Genomic DNA, 15,277 nt, shown 5'->3' with positions numbered 1-15,277 from the left:
GTAATGTGGACTTTTGCAGTTTGTGACAATTATTCCATCCCCATGCTACTGGGGGAACACTTGGCCAACCAGGTGAAGCGGGCCAAGAGAGTGGGAATGGTTACACGCAGCCAAGCCAGGCAAGCTTCCAGACCCATTCCTGTTCCTGAGCTGTCCACAGAAGCCCCATCTGTGTTACCAGAAACCCAGACCGAGGTAGTGGACCCGGATTCCCTGCCAATGACTGAAACAGCCACAGTATCTCCAGTCCCAGACCCGGAACTGGAACAGTAACCAGCACCAAAACCGTTGCCAGCACTGACAACAGTGCTTGCAAATCCATCTTCAAACCCAACGCCAGAGGGCGCCAGCGAGCCTGAACTGGCAGAAGCAGCAAACAACCACACCCAAGAGGCTCAACCAGAGCCTGAAATACCCCCTGGTGCACCAGCGGAGAGCGGTTCACCAGCAATGGAAACAACCCCATCACCTACATCGCTTCCAGAGGGACCAAGCCCAAGTCCATAGTCTAAGGAAGAACTGGTGTCTCCAGCTTCAAGGGAACAGTTCCAGACTGAGCAGGAAGCAGATGACAGCCTTCAGAAAGCTTGGGCGGCGGCACGGAGCACCCCACCGCCTCTCAGCTCTTCTAATCGATCCCGGTTTGTTGTAGAACAAGGACTTTTGTACAAGGAAACTCTTTCTGGTGGACACCAGGAAGACTGGCATCCGCAAAAACAGTTGGTGGTTCCAACTAAGTATCGGGAAAAGCTCTTAAGCTTAGCCCATGATCATCCTAGTGGCCATGCTGAGATGAACGGAACCAAAGACCGGTTGGGGAAGTCCTTCCACTGGGAGGGGATGGGCAAGGACGTTGCCAAGTATGTCCGGTCTTGTGAGGTGTGCCAAAGAGTGGGAAAACCCCAAGACCAGGTCAAGGCTCCTCTCCAACCACTCCCCATAATTGAGGTCCCATTTCAGCGAGTAGCTGTGGATATTCTGGGTCCTTTCCCAAAAAAGACACCTAGAGGAAAGCAGTACATACTGACTTTCGTGGACTTTGCTACCCAATGGCCGGAAGCAGTAGCTCTAGGCAACACCAGGGCTAAATGCTGTATGCCTGGCCCTAACAGACATTTTTGCCAGGGTAGGTTGGCCCTCCGACATCCTTACAGATTCAGGATCTAATTTCCTGGCAGGGACCGTGAGGGAACTGTGGGAAACTCATGGGGTGAACCACTTGGTTGCCACACCGTACCACCATCAAACCAATGGCCTGGTGGAAAGGTTTAATGGAACCTTGGGGGCCATGATATGTAAATTTGTCAATGAACACTCCAATAATTGGGCCCTAGTGTTGCAGCAGTTGCTTTTTGCCTACAGGGCTGTACCACATCCCAGTTTAGGGTTTTCACTATTTGAACTTGTGTATGGTCACGAGGTTAAGGGGCCATTACAGTTGGTGAAGCAGCAATGGGAGGGGTTTACGCCTTCTCCAGGGACTAACATTCTGGACTTTGTAAGCAACCTACAAAACACCCTCTGACACTCTTTAGCCCTTGCTAAAGAAAACCTAAAGGATGCTCAAAAAGAGCAAAAGGCCTGGTATGACAGACATACCAGAGAGCGTTCCTTCAAGGTAGGAGACCAGGTTATGGTCTTGAAGGCGCAACAGGCCCATAAAATGGAAGCATCATGGGAAGGGCCATTCACGGTCCAAGAGCGCCTGGGAGCTGTTAACTACCTCATAGCCTTTCCCAATTCCTCCCTAAATCCCAGAATGTACCATGTTAATTCTCTCAAGCCCTTTTATTCCAGAGACTTACAGGTTTGTCAGTTTACAGTCTAGGGAGGAGATGACGCTGAGTGGCCTGACGGTGTCTACTACGACGGGAAAAAAGACGGTGGCGTGGAAGAGATGAACCTCTCAACCACCCTGGAATGTCTGCAGCGGCAACAAATCAAGGAGCTGTGCACTAGCTTTGCCCCATTGTTCTCAGCCACCCCAGGACAGACTGAACGGGCATCCCACTCCATTGACACAGGTAATGCTCACCCAATTAGAGCCCCACCCTGCCGGGTGTCTCCTCATGCCCAAGCTGCTATAGAACGGGAGATCCAGAACATGCTACAGATGGGTATAATCCGCTCATCTACCAGTGCATGGGCATCTCCAGTGGTTCTGGTACCCAAACCAGATGGGGAAATATGCTTTTGCGTGGACTACCATAAGCTAAATGCGGTAACTCGTCCAGACAACTATCCAATGCCACACACCGATGAGCTATTGGAAAAGTTGGGACGGGCCCAATTCTTATCTACAATAGACTTAACCAAGGGGTACTGGCAAGTACTGCTCGACTAACCTGCCAAGGAAAGGTCAGCATTCATCACCCATGCGGGGGTGTATGAATTTAATGTCCTTCCTTTCGGGCTGTGAAATGCACCTGCCACCTTCCAGAGGCTGGTAGATGGTCTACTAGCACGACTGGGCAAATAAGCAGTTGCCTACCTCGATGATGTGGCCATTTTTTCTGACTCCTGGCCTGAACACCTAGAACACCTGGAAAAGGTCTTTGAGCGAATCAGGCAGGCAGGACTAACGGTTAAGGCCAAAAAGTGTCAAATAGGCCAAAACAGAGTGACTTACCTGGGACACCAGGTGGGTCGAGGAACCATAAACCCCCTACAGGCCAAGGTGGATGCTATCCAAAAGTGACCTGTCCCAAAGTCAAAGAAACAGGTCCAATCCTTCTTAGGCTTGGCCGGTACTACAGGCAATTTGTACCACACTACAGCCAAATCGCTGCCCCATTGACCGACCTGACCAAAAAGACCCAACCAAATGCAGTCAAGTAGACTAATGAGTGTCAGAAGGCCTTTACCCAGCTTAAGGCGACGCTCATGTCTGATCCTGTACTCAGGGCCCCGGACTTTAACAAACCATTCCTAGTAACCACCGATGCATCTGAGCGTGGTATAGGAGCAGTTCTCATGCAGGAAGGACTGGATCACAACTTCCACCCTGTCGTGTTTCTCAGCAAGAAACTGTCTAAGAGGGAAAGCCACTGGTCAGTCAGTGAAAAGGAATGCTATGCCATTGTGTACGCCCTGGAAAAGCTACGCCCATACGTTTGGGGATGGCGGTTCCAGCTATAGACCAACCATGCTGCGCTAAAGTGGCTTCATACTGCCAAGGGGAACAACAAAAAACTTCTTTGATGGAGTTTAGCTCTCCAAGATTTTGATTTTGAAATTCAACACATTTCAGGAGCTTCTAACAAAGTAGCTGATGCACTCTCTTGTGAAAGCTTTCCAGAATCCAGTAGTTAAAAAGTGTTCTTAAAATGTAGAAGTCTGTTAGTTATATACTTAGTAGTATATGTAAAGGTGCATGTGTTGTATTAATCTGTTTATTTTAGAGTTCTAGGAAGAAATTGCCGCCAGCGAGGTTCCCCACTGTCTGCGATTTGGGGGGCGTGTCATAAACAGATTGTTAAGGGTTAATGTCTCTTGTACTTGTAAAGGGTTACAAGCAGGGAACAGGACACCCGACCAGAAGACCAATCAGAAGACAAGATACTTTTAAATTTGGGCGGAGGGAAGCTTTTGTGTGTGTTCTTTGTCTGTTGTGGGCTCTTCTCTCGGAGGGTCTGAGACAGACCAGACATTACTACAGGCTTTCTAAGTTTCTTTTCATATAGTAAGTAAAAACAAGCGGTTTAGGCTTTTTGATTGTTTTTACTCTATTTGCAATTGTGGATCTGGCCGGTTAACTTTTATATGTGTAGTTGCTGGGAATATTTTGATTTGTATTGGTACTGGGGGGGAAGTCTCTTTCTGGTGTCTGTAAGCTATAGGACCCTGTATATTTACATCTTGAAGTACAGAGATAATTCTTTACTTTTTCCTTTCTTTTATTAAAAGATTTCTTTCTTTTTTTAGAGAACCTAATTGATTTTTTTCCCCTTGTTTCCCTTGTGTTATTCCAGGGGATTGGAATAACTCACCAGGACAGGTGGGGAGGAGACGGGAGAGGGAGAGATAGAATCTCTCTTTGTTTTCCTTGAATCTGTTTGCCTCTTTGTGGAAGGGAAGGGAGATACTTCTCTGTATGGTGATTTAAGAGGTTGGATCAGTATCTCTCAGGATAGCCCAGGGAGGGAAATTCTGGGAGGGGGAAAGGTGGGGGAATGGTTTATTTCTCCTTGTTTTAAGAACCCAAGGGATCTGGGTTCTTGGGGTCCCTAGGGAAGGTTGGGGAGGTCAGAGTGCCCCAAAACACTATATTTTTGAGTGGTGGCAGTGCTATCAGATCTAAGCTGGTAATTAAGCTTAGAGGATTCAGGTGCTAGTATCTCATTTTCTGAACTCTAAGGTTCAGATCTGAGAAAGAATGCTATGACAAGTACCTACCCAACAGACTAAGGTCCCCAAAACTCCTCCTGTAGGAGTTTTGGCCCTGGACCGGCTGATTTGTTAGTTGCCAATACAAATAAGGAGCAGCAAAGTGTGGGGCCAACAACAACAAAAAGGGAAACAAACAGCTCCAAACAGACCTCCGCCCAACCCAGGATGCAACTACCAAAGGCTGCCTCATAGACAAAAGAAGTCCATACACCAACTGGATGGCCCTTAAGCAAATACCTTGAGTGCCTGCTGTTTCATGTAACTAAAATTGCCTCCCTGTATCATTTCTAGCTGAAATAAGCTCGGAGAAGGGAAGATTTGGGATCTGAAGAGAGAATACTGGCAGGAAGAAAAGCCAGAAAAGCAAGAAAGCTCACTAGCAAGTCCTCTTTTCATGTGGCACTTTAGATGTACATTATGCAGGGACCCACAAGTTATGCAGCAATGTCCCACTTCCTGACCCCAGTAAAGTATCCTTCAGTCATATATTTTGTTATTAAACTGTTTTAGAACACCTCACATTTTCAATCTGCCAGAGAGTTCCATACTGAAAATGCATGACAGATGGAGTTTGCGGGGGGTGGGGGGGGGAAGGAGAAGGTGTTGGTTTCTGGGTAGAGGACAGTTTGGCCTTATGAGAGTCAGAAAGGCACAGGAGACAGTTTTGCTTTTGGCAGGTAGGAGGGAGTTGAGACTTTTGGTACACGGTAGGGGACAGATCTCTATTGTTCCCACTCTGGACAAAGATGGAGGTAACTTTACATCTGAGTGAAGAAGGATGAATTTCTCATTCCCCAGCCCAGCAAACCTTGACACTAGCCTCATTGTAATCTGCCCCATATCTTCCACTACACAGAATTATGGCCTTAGACTGATATTTCTGGAAAGGTAACCAGAGAGTGATACAATGTTGCCATTTAAATTATTCTTTGTTAGACTTCAATGCTGACACACTATCACCATCAGTTAACATCTCTTTGAGACCTGTGGTCTTTGGCTATTTGCCAAATATAGCAGGCATCACTGTTATGAAGGTTTTCTTCACAACCATAAATAAATAAATCTTTAGCAATTATTCATGAATGCTCAGATTTTGAAGCACAATTATGTAGCAAACTCAAACTCATTTACATCAGTGAATTATCACACTATAGAGTATTGCACTTTGGCAACAATCCCAAAAGGAGGATGCAGGCAACCCCTCTGGGCCACGGCTGAAATACCACTGTTGTCCAGATCCTCAGCAAAGGAAACAAAGTATAATGAAGCAGAGTACCAAAGTGGCTTTCCACTGAAATTGCTCAGACTCCTGCTGATGGCAGGAGAGGGCCAGCAATTAGGCTGACCACCTCTTCCACAGATGAGGGAACAGCAAGCCTGTCAGAGTGGGAAATTTCTGGAAGTTTGGTTGAGACCACGATCAACTTCCTAATGCTGTGAGTAGGCTGCGTGTAATCCGAGCATGCTCAGGGTCCCTGGGAGTTAAAGCTCTGACAGATAGTGGGTAGAAGATCTGCTAGAATGGGACTTCAGATCACAACTCTGCAAAGCTGTCCATAGGTTCATCCAGATGAAAGAAAGGGATCAGCTACCTCAAGGAGTGATGTAAGAAAGAGCTGCCCCTGTTGGAGGACTTTCATTTTGGTGTCAACTCTATAAAGAGACAGGGCCGCCCGGGGTGTGAGGGGGAAACAAGTGGGGCAACTTGCCCCAAGCCCTGCAGGGGCCCCCATGAGAGTTTTTCGGGGCCCCTGGAGTGGGGTCCTTCACCGCTCCGGTGGCCCCGGAAAACTCTTGCGGGGCCTGGGCCCCTGGAGCATCTTCGGCGGTGGGGGGTCTTTCTGCTCCGGGACCCACCGCCGAAGTGCCTTGAAGACCCACAGCGGCGGGTACCAAGGCGGAAGGGCCCCCTGCCACAGTGCCGCGTCTTTGGCAGCAATTCAGTGGTGGTGGGTCCTTCCACTCCGGGACCCGCGGCCAAAATGTCAGGTCTTCGGAGGCAATTCGGCAGCAGGGTCCCCCCCCCACCACTGAAGACCCCAGGCCCCCTGAATCCTCTGGGCAGCCCTGTAAAGGGACCACAGAGAGAGATGCAGCCAGGATACAAAGTAGGGGAATCTCTAGTGGAGACAGAAGAAACTGCTATAAAAACATATTCCTGGTGCTGAGAGACTGCAGTAATGGAGAAGAAGCACTGTGTCACAGCCAACTCTGCAGTCAGTGAGAGCCTAGCTCTTTCAGGTGCTGACCTATTACTGATGAGTAGACTGTAGAATAGATGCAGCCTAAACAGACTCTCTGTGTGGGCAGCAGAAATTAGGACTGCTCCATTGGGTGAACTTGCCTAGAGCAATAGGGATAGGCATGAACTCTTTCATCCTGGGAAACACTGATGCCTTGTTCCCGCAAGAATCCTCTCCCTGAGTACCCAGTGGGCTCCTTCCCAGACTCTCCTCTAAAAACACGACCTTTTTTCCTTCTATGAGCATTCTTCCCTCTGCCTCCATTTCTCCAATCAGGTGCTATTAAAGATAGCTCAAGAAAAATATTGTCCATGCTTCAAGAGCAATGAGACAAAAACAACTGGAGAGGCAGGAAGTGCTATGGATACACAGTTGCTTATAGCAACTGGTAGTGATGCACCATTCTCCAATAAAGTGAAAAGAGACAGTGACATAGAAAATCATGAGAAGCTCTGTACCCCATTAGCATGGTGCCAAATCTCTAAGTAGAGGCCTGGAAGCACATGCAGTGTCAATATTAAATACCAAAATTTTTTTTAAAAAAGCAAAAACTAATGGCACATTTATGAGCAATGCAATGCAAGGAGAAAAAGCAGCATATACCTTTTTTGTGTGCAGGTGCCAATCCAGACCATAATGAGCCTGATTTTGGAGGAGAGGTTGATAAACGTGTATTCACTCCTTCGTTTGAGGGAGGGCTTTGCAGTCCTGACAGATCAGTCATGTGGACATCACTGATGTAGTCTGCAACAGAAATTTGTATTACTGCACAGCTGAATTTTTCCAACAGTAAAGTTTTGCTTCAGGTTGAACTGTAAAATAGTTAGATGGCTTACAATTTAGCACACCAGTAGGTGACTGATTAAATGCTTGTGTATAAGAAAATTAAGTTTTAATTCAGCAACTGTTAAAGCAGAAATAAGGAGAAAAATGCAAAAGCAATCACCAATTGTAATGTTATCTGAAGTCTTTCAATTGTTACAAATCTTGAATAGTCAGTAAATAGTCACTGGACTTCAAGATGGATTAAACAAACATATATCCAAGTACCACATTAATGAACTTGAGCACCAGTTTAAAAACCAATCTACTCTCGTGCGATACATGACAAGTTACACATCTAAAATTGTTTCCCTCATTTTCACTTTTACATGCATTTCAGCTACAAGTATGATTTTGTTATAATTACTAATTAGCAACTGATCATATAGTCACCTGAAATTCTGCTGTGTATTTGCACTTTGACTGTTCCTGGATTATGTAAAAATTCAGCAGTTTCTGAAGCAATGTTTTTGTCTTTTTTTAAGTCCTCCATAGAACTTGCCCGGTTAAGCTTGTTACACAGTGTTTTTTCTTTCTGCCAATCTTTAGTTGTGAGGAAGTGGTTTTCAACATCTTGAATTAACATAGTAGCCTCTGCATGGTCCTCTGAGAATGGTCTGGAACCAGACTCATTTTCTGCCTTATCACTGCTGTCACAAGATTCACAGGACTGGAAATCTATATCTGACTGGCTCTTGTCTTCTTCCATACTCTCTTCTATACTTGTAGAATGAGTATCTTCTATTTCCATGACAGGTTCCTTTAGCTCTTCATGAAGCAGATCCATTAAACAACGCAGGAATTCTTGTGCATCCTGGAATTTAAAATAAGGTACATAATCCCCTTTTATATTTAGAAGATATGCACATAGTGGCGTCGAAACAAGATGAGACAACAAAAAGCTAAAGCTGGCCACTAAATCAAAGGAGTAAAAACAAAGTAAATGCCACCTGCCCAGTCTGGGGCACAAAAGAGAATTAGACTGTCAGTCCAAATAATATTTCATTTTGGATTTTGTAACCTCCTACACGAGTTCCATTCCATGTCACGAGTCTTACTTGGCAACTTTCCTTCTCATGCTTTCACTCATCACAAAGCCTATACTCTGTGCCAGGATATTTTAATCTTTTGACACAGAGGCTCCTTGGCAAAGGGTCACGTGTTCTTTGCACATAACACTTACCTCAGGCCTGACAAAGTCACTACACCAAACATATCTCACAGGATATTTATCTATAAAAAGTAAAATATAAGGTAGCTACAGAAAGCTCATAACGCATCAAGATTCATTATTACTGCAGGGTGTACGTATGGGTAATATTTATGTTATGGACTTGAAGTAAATGTTAGTCACCAGAGGATAATGTCTCATTGACAGCCTATTCAGCAGGAGGGAGTTGCCACCTTACACTGTCTTCCCCACTGATGCAATGCAAGGCTCAATTGTTCAGTCCTGCTCAGTACCAAAACTTTCAATGGAAAACCATTAGAGGAAAATGCAAACAATCAAAACCACTTGAAGGTAAAAAAGAAACATGACAAAACAGAGGTTCACCCTGTCTATGAACAGAAACAAAAACCTGTTTCAGGATTACACAAAGGAGGGAAAGGTACTCTGCATCCTTCCACTGAGAAGATATCTTGAGGAACAAGGTATTCACATGAAAAATTGGATCCTGGTTTCTGTGAAGTTCCGAAACAGACTGAACATATATTAGCTAGGAAAGGTAACTATTAATAAATGTAGATGCAGCTTCACATTTTGATTTTGTTTTGTATTATAGCTATTTGTTTCCATATCTCTCATTTGTAGTTAAATCTTTATTCTTTCTTAAAAATATCTACTTTTGTTTTGTTGCAAGTGGTTCACAAATGCTGTCTGATTTATAGGAGCAGTGATTTAAGGTAAAAATAGCAAACTGGGACACATTGCACTTTTGGGGGCAGAGGATCTGGGATTTCTGTGAGTAGTCTGTGTCCAGGGCAGCATATCAGAGAGGAGTGATTCAGATGGACTGGGGTGCACCTTTTGTTAACCTGCAAGGTGTAGACTGGGCTGGCATAGCCCAGGGGAAAGTGTTCAAGTGGCTGAAAGGCTAATGGTGGTAAGGAGCAGCCAGGCATAGGTGAGACTTCCTCAGTTCGGAGGCAGGAGGTGACAAGGTGACTCTCAGTCCCGGGTACCCCAAGAACCATCACAGAAAAGATATTCTAGCACTAGAAAAAGGTTCAGAAAAGGGCAACTAAAATGATTAGGGGTTTGGAGAGGGTCCCATATGAGGAAAGATTAAAGAGGCTAGGCCTCTTCAGCTTGGAAAAGAGGAGACTAAGGGGGGATATGATAGAGGTATATAAAATCATGAGTGATGTGGAGAAAGTGAATAAGGAAAAGTTATTTACTTATTCCCATAATACAAGAACTAGGGGTCACCAAATGAAATTAGTAGGTAGCAGGTTTAAAACAAATAAAAGGAAGTTCTTCTTCATACAGTGCAGAGTTAACTTGTGGAACGCCTTACCTGAGGAGGTTGTGAAGGCTGGGACTATGACAATGTTTAAAAGGGAACTGGATAAATTCATGGTGGCTAAGTCCATAAATGACTATTAGCCAGGAAGGGTAAAGAATGGTGTCCCTAGCCTCTGTTCATCAGAGGATGGAGATGGATGGCAGGAGAGAGATCACTTGATCATTGCCTGTTAGCTTCACTCCCTCTGGGGCACCTGGCATTGGCCACTGTCAGTAGACAGATATTGGGCTAGATGAACCTTTGGTCTGACCCGGTACGGCCATTCTTATGTTCTTAATGACATGTGCATACTAATACAAGCAACAACTAAATACCTGGTTAGCTCCCAGCTGTACAGTTAATAGAGGTTGTCGGTAAAGGAACCTAACCCCATCATATAAAGTTTTCAAACTTTTTTGCAACACTCAATCAGCGCCTTACGTACACTGGTCAGGGAAACCACATTTGAACTTTTCAAAAGAATTAACTTTAATTTGTCCCAGCCCTCCAGCTGTTCCAGACTTGCCTGGATAGGAGAAGGAAACAACGGGAGTGTTGTAGATTCATTCTCTAACAGCTCAGCAACCTCCTGTGGAAGGAGTGAGTAGGCCACAGTGGCAATGGCACTGCTGGCTTACTTTCAGCTTGAGCTCACTTATAAGAGCAGGAAGCAGGCAGAAGTTTGACCTCTTCCTGGTTTCCGGTGCTCCCATCTTCAGTCATTAATTCCTAGTTTTGTTGTTCTTAACCATTTTATTCTTGATGCACAGATGGCTATTTATTAGGAGGGTATCTACTGATCCACTGGTGGTGGGTTTAACAGGAGTTTGGTACATAATTGTTTTGCTACTTGCTTACAAATTATTAGTGTCACCACCGTTTGGTTTCTGGAACTGTCCCTCAGTCCAATGATCTGTACACAAGTAAATTTAAAACTTTTGACCTATTTGCTGTGGCTAGTAATTCTTTTAGGGGGAGCGATACCGTTGCAGTTCAGGGCTACTGCACCTGTAATTTCCTCTCAGTGGTCCAGCAAGGGCACCATTCTCAGATTCCCAGCTGCCCTGGAAATGCCTTTTGGGGAGGAGAACAACAACTATTTCTAGGCTGCACAGTTCCCTGCCTTCACTACGTTATTCCTAGGACACTACAAATTCAGTCCATTTTGGTCAATTTCATGGTCATAGGAGTCTAAAAATCATAAATTTTATGATTTCAGCTATTTAAATCTGAAATTTCACAGTGCTGTAATTGTATGGATCCTGACCCAAAAAGTTGTTGTGGGGGAGAGGGGTCGCAAGGATATTGTAGGGGAAGTTGCAGTACTGCTATTCTTATTTCTACACTGCTGCTGGTGGTGGCACTGCCTTCAGAGCTGTGCAGCTGGAGAGCAGCAGCTGCTGGCCAGGATCCCAGCTCTGAAGGCAGAGCCATCGTCAGCAGCAGAGCAGAAGTAAGGATGGTATGGTATGGTATTACCACCCCATGCCTCCCTTACTTCTGCACTGCTGCCTGCAGACCTGGGCCCTCAGTCAGCAGTCACCACTCTCCACCCGTACAGCTCTGAAGGCAGCAGCAGCGCAGATGTAAGGGTGACAATATTGTGATCTCCCCTAAAATAACCTTGCGACTCCCCTGCATCTCCCTTTTAGGTCAGGACCCCCAGTTTGAGAAACACTGGTATCCCCTGTGAAATCTGTATAGTATAGGGTAAAAGCACACAAAAGACCAGATTTTGGTTTTGGGTTTTATTTTTTTCTCCCAGGGGGGCGGGGGAAGGAGCAACTAGTTTTCACAGTCTGTGATGCATTTTTCATGGCCATGAATTTGGTAGGGCCCTAGTTATCCTCAGCAGAGACAGGCTGCCCAAAGCACACCTGCTTTCTTTCTTTCTAGAGACAGTTAAGTGTGACTGCCCATGGTTGTAAGTACCAAGCATCTCTTTTTATGCAACCCTATTTTATTCTCATGGTAAAAGCACTACAGAGAAAACATATTAAAACAATAAAAGAACCAACACACATGCCAAAAAGCTTGCCAGAGATCACCCCAACTCTAACATGGGGTCTGGCAGGAGCAATCTTTCAAAACCTCATGCAGGGATACTCTTCCACAGTCATAGTTTGTAACAGCCTCAGATCAGAGTTAGCACCCAGTCTTAAGGGCCTCAGTAGGCTAAGTCTTCCCAACCCTTCTCAAAGGAGTGGGGCCCTCCACGGACCTGGGGCCCTGTCTATTTGCTGGATCAGAAGGAAGTCTCTGAGGCAATTTAAAACCAGGCTATTTATCCAAAAATCCTGTCTGTCAAGCCCTGGAGAATCCAGTTTGAAATAGTATATGCAGACTTCTCTGGGGGGGCTGCTTCCAAGGGCTAATAATGAAGAAATTACATTAGCCTCCCCTCCTACAAGAGACAGTACATACAATTACATAACAACACATACACAACTGAATTTTTAATTTTTTGGCCTGCAAAGGTATTAAAACTAATTCAATAAGATTTAAGTAAATTCAATACAAATTTATCTGAATTCCGTAAGATTTGATCAAGGTATCACAGGCTATTGTCAGTCTGTCACAGAAACAATGGCCAGGGCCGCCCCGGGGACGGGGGCAGAGGAGGGCGCAAGCGTGGCAATTTGCCCTAGGCCCCACAGTGGCCCCCACGAGAATGTTGGAGGCTCCCCCTTGCCTTTGCCTTCCCGCATCCCCCGGCACCTCAGCGCGCCGCGTCCAGGAGTGGCCCTGGACAGAGCTAAAGTGGCGTGGCTCCGCTGGGGCCTGAGCTCCTCCCGCTCGGAGCCGCATGGTAATGGGGTGGGGCTGCGATCTGCGGCTGAGTGGCAGAAGCTCAAGTCCTGTGGAGCCATGCCGCTTTAGCTCTGTCCAGGGACGCTTCTGGACATGGCGCACCGAGGCTCTGGGAGAGGCGAGAGTAAGCAGCATGGTAAGCCCCTCTGAGCCGGACGCTCTCCTGACCCCCCACTCCAAGCCCAGCCCCTCTGATCCAGACCCCCTCCCAATCTCCCCCCCCAGCTCAGAGCCCAGCCCCTCTGAGCCAGGCACCCCCTGACCCCATCCTCCTGCAGCCCTGACCCCCAGCTCCAAGCCCAGCCCATCTGAGCCGGGCACCCCCTGACTCCCCCCCCTGCAGCCCTGACCCCCAGCTCCGAGCCCTCTGAGCCCAGCCCCTGTGAACCGGGCACCCCCCAACCCAGAGCCCAGCTCCCAACCCAGTCCTGACCAACAGCAGCGCCACCCCCAGGCAGCAACAGCCCATTGGCACCAACCATCACCATCACCCTGCGACAGCCTATTATGTAATTGCAAATGTATACATACCATTAAAGCATTTCATGTTTTTAAATAATGTATTTCGTGCATTTTCAAATCATTAAAAATTAATTTTTGAATGTATTTCACTGGTTAGTATAATGTATTTGGAAATGTAAAAAATATAGTATTGCAACTTTTTTTTATGGAAGGGGCCCCCGAAATTGCTTTGCCTCAGGCCCCTGAATCCTCTGGGTGGCCCTGACAATGGCTGAAATTCAGATTAGCTGGGAGGGGATAGAGGGGTAAAGGCTGTTGGTCTCACAATCCTGACTGAAAACAAACTGACCATCAGGGACTGATAAAGTTCGGCTGTGGGAGGGCCCAATCTCTCAGTGAGAGAGCTAGGTCACTTTAACTCTGCTTTGTTTAAGCAGCCACCATGAGACCTAGTGAGTAGCTTAGGGTGAAGTGTTGAGGAAGAACACTGGGGTCTTCCCTTAAATACTTAAGGGAGTACAGAATGGCACGCTCATCCCAAATTTTAGCTTGCAAGGACTAAATTCCCCTGACGAAATGTATGTTAATAAAGCTGCAGACGATTTTGCCATTTTTTCCTAAATTAGTGAATTTATTTCTTCCTTTAGGTACATGAATAAATTGTGGACACCCTGGACACAACGGTAAGTCAGGATGTCAGTAATAATGAAAAGCATCTACCACAATTCTGGGGTTTGCTATTTTAACACTTACTTGATACCGCTGACAGTACTTGCATATCAAAAATACAGTTTAACCTTCCATTTCACTGGATAACTTCATTATACTGCATTACCAAAGTCTTCCAATATAAACTACTGCAATGCAGAGAATCTGACAAAATTATTAAGGATCTTGTTCTTAATTAAATTAGAAATTAAATGTGATCCCCACAATAGAGTATTTAATAAAATATGTTTTCAACAGTAAAATAGGTATGTTAGAACACACTCCATTAAAGATGATTTGAAGAATGCACCTAAAATATAATTCAGTCACATAACCACCAATGCCTGCCCACTACAAGTAATTACACTACCTATACAAGAGATGAAGGACACAAGTATTCAGTATCCATAATGCTGTAAACCAAGTAACACTGAAAAGAAAAGATGTGGGCTCATTGTCTAAACAAAAAAATTGGATACTACCAACTCAGCTTAAAAACATTCTAACAGTAAATTAATATCGTAAAAGTTTGCTCTATTATATTCTTTATGTTTGCATAGGAAGATCTTTGTGTCACTTTCTGGAACAGCTTGTATGTCAGCTACTTTACTTCAGGTGACAAGTTTCTGATATTAACCATTCTGCTGCTTGTCCCTAAGAAAGGGAATGGAGATATCCATAAGGATCACGGGGCCTTTCAGCAGTTTGTCAAGAGAATTCAGCACATAAGTCTGTGATTTGGAAAAAGTTAGAAAGGAGTTTTAGGGGACATAGATTTAAAGCATGGAAAGGTAAAAACTAAAAATTTATGATTAGCTTGGTTTAAATACATATTTTTCTACTTTATCAAGTTTTGAATCTGACAATTTAATCTACCTGAATCATGCAGTCATACTTTTGACACTTCACTGTCATAATACTGGATAATACTAAGAAAGGTTTACCTGTTGGGAGTAGCCTCGAAACGTTGGATTAAGTGTTTTAATTCCTTGAAACAGATTTGTAGGAACAACAGAACCAGGTCTGGAAAGAAAAGTATGGAAAAAAAATTAAATGGCCTTCAATTTTCTAACTTCATTGGGATCATCATGTTTGATCACTGTGAGACACGTTTTAACAAACTTGGTCTACATTATTCTTACCCCAATGTACTTTTGTCTTTTTTGGGGAAGAGGGGTCTTCAATATAAAAATATATATTTCTCCCAGCGCACAGGAAAACCAAAAAAGTGTGAAATTGGGATTAATGTTTAAAGGCCTTCACGTAAGCTACAGTCAAAATTAATCAGCAATACAGCAGGGAAATAATTTGGTATGCAAGACAGAAGTCAACTTC

At 44.9% G+C, this 15,277-nt stretch overlaps 1 protein-coding gene across 10 annotated transcripts in view; it reads right to left on the bottom strand.

Annotated features, from left to right (window-relative positions):
* The window catches only part of USP33 (ubiquitin specific peptidase 33), a 96,092-nt gene that overhangs the window by 35,522 nt on the left and 45,293 nt on the right, over positions 1-15,277 (bottom strand). For all 10 annotated transcript variants that reach the window (XR_004001706.1, XM_030573561.1, XM_030573565.1 and 7 more), the window contains 3 exons: positions 14,887-14,965; positions 7,848-8,268; positions 7,236-7,376 (listed from right to left, as the gene is read on the bottom strand). Coding sequence is in view for 9 of the 10 variants with exons in the window: in XM_030573561.1 (XP_030429421.1) it covers positions 7,236-7,376; positions 7,848-8,268; positions 14,887-14,965 (641 nt within the window). In the remaining variant the exon portion in view is untranslated. The remainder of the gene's footprint in view (positions 1-7,235; positions 7,377-7,847; positions 8,269-14,886; positions 14,966-15,277) is intronic.

Source organism: Gopherus evgoodei, chromosome 8 (assembly GCF_007399415.2).
Source record: "Gopherus evgoodei ecotype Sinaloan lineage chromosome 8, rGopEvg1_v1.p, whole genome shotgun sequence".
Classification (NCBI taxonomy): domain Eukaryota; kingdom Metazoa; phylum Chordata; order Testudines; family Testudinidae; genus Gopherus; species Gopherus evgoodei.
Note: the sequence above shows the minus strand (reverse complement) of the source record. Positions and strands in the feature narration are given on the sequence as shown.